The 5,000-nt window shown below is 41.9% G+C and overlaps 2 protein-coding genes across 2 annotated transcripts in view; both read left to right on the top strand.

Annotated features, from left to right (window-relative positions):
- Positions 1–39, top strand: part of LOC134181140 (transcription factor RFX4-like) — a 5,685-nt gene extending 5,646 nt beyond the window's left edge. Inside the window, exon 17 of the mRNA XM_062648351.1 lies at positions 1–39. This exon is cut by the window's left edge and continues 740 nt beyond it. The gene's annotated coding sequence lies outside the window, so the exon portion shown is untranslated.
- Positions 40–2,421: 2,382 nt separating this feature from the next.
- LOC134181116 (multiple epidermal growth factor-like domains protein 6) overlaps positions 2,422–5,000 on the top strand; it is a 15,778-nt gene continuing 13,199 nt past the window's right edge. The window contains exons 1-3 of the mRNA XM_062648322.1: positions 2,422–2,563; positions 2,922–3,023; positions 3,145–3,245. Coding sequence (XP_062504306.1) covers positions 2,448–2,563; positions 2,922–3,023; positions 3,145–3,245 — 319 coding nt within the window. The 5' untranslated portion in view covers positions 2,422–2,447. The remainder of the gene's footprint in view (positions 2,564–2,921; positions 3,024–3,144; positions 3,246–5,000) is intronic.

Raw genomic sequence — 5,000 nt, 5'->3', positions numbered from 1 at the left:
ACAATTTTCTCAATAAATTGCTATGAATGATGTCTATTATGTGCGATGTGTGCGGAGTCCCTCACTGGTCGTGCCTCATTCTAAGATTTGAGAAAATGTAGTAGGGGTATAGCCTCAGTGTATGCACACCAGACTGCATTCTGCACTTGATGATGGGTGGAGAGTGGCAGGAGAGAAGAATCGGACTGCTTCTTGTTTTCTCCCACTCTCCAGCCATCACGTGCCGATGGCACTCTGTTGTACTGAGGCTACCACAAGGATAGAAGGGAAAGTTAGTTGTTATATATCTATGTCGCACACAATGAGACTGGTGCAACAATGATCACCAACAGAGAAAAGAATAAAAAATTGATAACATGAGTACTGCAACTATGCCAGTACAAGCACGAGTTATCCTGTCAGTCAATACTAAACAGTTAGGACCACATACTTTGGGCTAGGCCTTCACAGCAGCATTAATAGGTCTGTTGTCAGCCACAGATTCCATGAAATGTTTAGATGTCTTGCGAGTGATATCACGGTATGTTGTAACCCTAGGAACAAATAGCGTGACGTAGGTTTTCACAACAGCAGCAAGTCTGTTAGTTGTCAGCCAGATTCCATGAATTGTCTCAATATATGTACTTTGCGGCATATCACCATATGACCTCAATATCTAGATGCTTTAGCTTATCTAAATGGGTATGACAGGTTATAGCGTATTTGGCCGGCCGTAGAGGGGATTTGAGGGGTTCATACGACTCTCTGCAGCAAGTGCAGTTTGTTTCTTCGACCAGTACAGTAAACAGAAAGAAGATACGAGAACAGCAGTCTCATTGGAGGTCCGCCTAATATACATACATAGATATGACAAAATTTGACGAAAGCAGAGTCCTAATTTTGAGAATTTACTCTTTTGCATGCGTACCAGCATGGTGCGTACTTGTACGCGCAATATCTTGCATGTGCTGGAAGCATGATATTATAACAGCGTATGTTTACGTACGTCATCTAAATTCCTAGTTGTGAGCATACTAGAGTAAGTTAGTTGCATCGGCAACTTTTAGTATGGTTCTACTTTTATACACAGCACCCCCTCCGGGGGACAAATCCTGCTGTACGAGCCTCCATGTCTGGTACTGGTAACTGTGATGGGTAAGAGAGTCGTAGTAAATCAAATATACGCGTCATAACTTCGTTACTGGACTGTAGAACACCTCGAAATTGAAGCTTTCGTTTAATATGAATTCCATTGTATGTTCGGTAACCAGAACAAGCCCAGTTGCAACTAACATGGTGCCAACATGGCATATCATGGCTTAGCCTCAGATTTCTCTGCATGTGAACACGAAATCTTTTCTTACAGCACCATTTAATTAATTAATTGTCAGTTATAGTGCGCACAGTTGCTTAGACGTCGAGCTTGAGTCAATTCCTTGCTTGCATGATTATGACCCGAATTTTTCTAGTAAAGGAAAGTTTAGTTTCACTGGCTAGAGCGAATGTCTTCACCTCACGTGCTGTGCGGTCATTTTCATTCCGTTTGGGTGGAAAGCTGTATAGATTCTAAGAACGGCTGAGTGTCAAAAGAAAATGCGGTAGTAAAAGGAAATTCGTGTTTGGTCCCGCCGGCATGCTCTTTCTAGCTAAATTTTAGCATGTAATATTAATTTTTACGCATGCGCTTGAAAAAGCGTTTCGACAGATGACTGACACTAATTAGCATTTGCCTAAGTAATCTTAGAAATTATGTGCTCAGACTAGACTGGTCTGGGTGAGCACAACACACAATAACAAAAGACCCGCACCTACTTTCTACAACTTTCGTCGTACTTTCTAGTAGCTAGCTAGCTACATTCGATCTGCTCCTGCTACATCCCTACTATTTTCGCGTGTCCGAGCACAAATATTGCAAAGGCTATTGTCTTGGGTTTAATGTGGTGACAGTGGTCACCCTAGAAACTAGACGAGATATAGCACTAGATTCTGCGTTTGCGCAGATCGAGCGAACGTATGATGGCGCAGCGGGAAAGGGTCTGGCTACGCGACACTAACGTGTCATAGACAGACCGATGAGTGAGCATCTATTCTTTTACTACTGTAGTACAATTTATATCTACTGTAGACTTATGAATTTGTAATGTAATTTGACGAACCAATGGATATCGTATGATTCACTGTGAAAGCAAACGTCTCGTACCTGTTGGTGTTAGGCTCCTAGTACCGCCTTGTGGGCGGACCAAATCTAAGACAAAGTCACTTCCATAACGGAAATATCAGATAAAATAACGGCTAACAATAGTTGCCATAGCCTCGTACCAGACCCTCTCGCGCCGTCATGCCCGGTTTCCGTCTAATACGACAACGCCGTACTTGCGAATACATACGAATGCGCCAGACGGTGGCACTAATTAGTGACGTCATCACCCATAGACTGGTACAGGTGCAGTTTCAGTACAGCAATTGTGATGCATGGTTTCCGTGACGTGACGAGTTGGCTGAGCTTCCTTCTCGTCGTTTTGACTCTGAACACAACTTTCTCTGCTCCTCCGAGCGGTCCAAACGTCTGTACTAGTCACGTCACGTAAGAACAACGATTCGCACAAAGACTTCCTCGTTTCGCGGTGTTTACGTTGTCTAGCTTGAGCACGGAAAGCAGAAATGCCTTTCGTGAAAGTCTAGCGTCGACTTACTCTAGTACACTTGCGTTTGACTTCAACGCGGGTCGAACAGTCTGTGCACATTCGAATTCGTACGCGGATGCTATCTGTCGTTCATTATCTCTTATCTAGAAAGCTGTACTTAGCGCCTTGTAATAAACTGTGCACATTACACTACACCGTTCTCCTATTACATTTCGATTAGACGATAATGGAGACCGCTAACGTCCTTGACTTCTCATGCTAATTCAGACACGATTTACGGTCGCGACGTTTTTGTAGAGTACAGAATTCAAGAAGGACGAGCACGAAACAGAGCTACGCTCAACGGTACACGACAAGTTGTTGGAGCTTTCCTTCCTTTTTTCGGTGCACTCGATATCGGTAAGTGGTCTGTGTGTGTATACGGGGACTTTGGTGTGGGCGGGTTTTGGTGTTGAGTGGAGGCGAGGTTCATTATCTCCGCCAAGTTTGTGTGACGCCATCGCTGTGGTTCTGGTTGTAGTACTCGGTATCGTACCGCCTATTTCACAACGTACTACAACACTCAGTCTTCGACTCGGATCTGTTGTTCTGGTTATCAGCAAGTTGGAAGTCAGTGTCAAGGTTTGGCTCTACAGTCGCATGATTACACTTGATTATGTACTCGATGATTGAATTGGTTGGGTAGTAATGAAAGCATGGAAGCAAGGAAGCGATTGTTTATATTAAGTTAAGTTAATTTGGCTGACGTTGATCTATTAATTTCTAATTTATTCCAGTTGGATTTTCGATGGTTGAAATGCATATGTGTGCAAAGTTTTGTAAACCAATATGTTTTTTGTCTACTAAAAATGAGGTTACTTAGGACTAGAAAAATGTTGTAGAGAGGTTAATTAATTAATTCATATATTAGGACAGAATTATCAAAGCATACATGTTATTATGAGAACCCTAGATATCTGACTGAAGGAGCATTGTTGACATTTGGATGTGCGTGTGGTGCTAAATACCATTATGTCTGCATGTACACTGATGTGTGTGCCCGAAGTATGATGGTGGAGATGGTCTGGCTACACGAGACTAGTGTGTGCTTGCTTTAGAAGACAGAAGAAGTGCAAGATCACAACAGTAGCAGACATTCAAAATGAAATGCCTTGGATCAGTTTTAGTTTCAAGTGACTTCTCGATAGCTGCATAACACCTTGTACTTTCTTTTTGATAGGAGAATTTTTGTGGAAGTTGTCATCTTTACAAATTATCTAAAGTACTTATGACATTATTTGTATTCAGCACTGGTGTAACGTCAGGGGCTACGGAGGGGGCTGAAGCCTGCCCGATCTTTGTAGGCATGTCAAGCAAAAGCGCCATGTTTCTTCAGGTTATCAAACAGTGGGATGAATGTTTGTCCATCATTGCATCACTCTGTCACAGCAATGGTGGACGTTTATATACTGAGTCTGTGGACGTAAAAAGTAAAAAAATGGGCGTGGCTTTGCAGTGTGATTAGTCATTCCCCAAGCTTGAGGACCACACCACACCGGTGTATTCGGTCACAATAATTGACTATATTGTGAAAATTGTGAATCAAGGTATAACGTCATACTTTTAGGTGAGAGAAGAATTTACTACTTTATCTCATGTTTGCACTGTTTTGGTCTTGAGGCAATTGGTGTTCTTTATAATGGAAACCCAATGTGCCTCACTTATGCTCATGAATTTGTCTTTTTGTGAACGCTCAGCTGTAGGCAACTACGTGGTACTTCATCGTCTCTTGCCACATTTGTCATGTTGATGTACTCCATGCTCATCAACTTTTTTTGCATCAATATTTTTGGGCAATGTACAACCTTTTGGCTGTTACATTTCCCATATCTTGACGGGTGGTGAGGCTTCTGGTAGAACTCTGAATCATTGTTGACAATGGCCGTTTGCTGATGATGCCGTGTTGCAAGGTTTTGGTCTATAATAATAATACAATCCCTAAGTTTTGGGTATTAGAGGCTATCTTGCCTATTGGGGCATGTCGGTGTATAGTGCAGAATTACTTTATCACATCTTTAGCTAAACCTTAATCATGTAATATGTTGTGGTAATTAAATAGTTAACGTCTTATAGTTGCATTCTAATATTTGTTTGACGTCAAACAGTGACCATTAGAAAAGGTTTATATATACAGTCGATCCTGGCTAATCTGAACTTCGCTAATCCAAATCCTTGCTAATCTGAATTACCTTTGCTGCCCTGCCTTGCGTACCCAGATTGTATTGGGCAGCCTGATGCAGGTTGCGGTTATTTAGTTTCAGCAAATTGGCATATATGACCATTCGAAATCTTGACTGTTACATTATTTAGAAGTACATGTAGTAGTTTGCAGCGATA

This window comes from Corticium candelabrum, chromosome 6, assembly GCF_963422355.1.
Source record: "Corticium candelabrum chromosome 6, ooCorCand1.1, whole genome shotgun sequence".
NCBI lineage: Eukaryota > Metazoa > Porifera > Homoscleromorpha > Homosclerophorida > Plakinidae > Corticium > Corticium candelabrum.
Note: the sequence above shows the minus strand (reverse complement) of the source record. Positions and strands in the feature narration are given on the sequence as shown.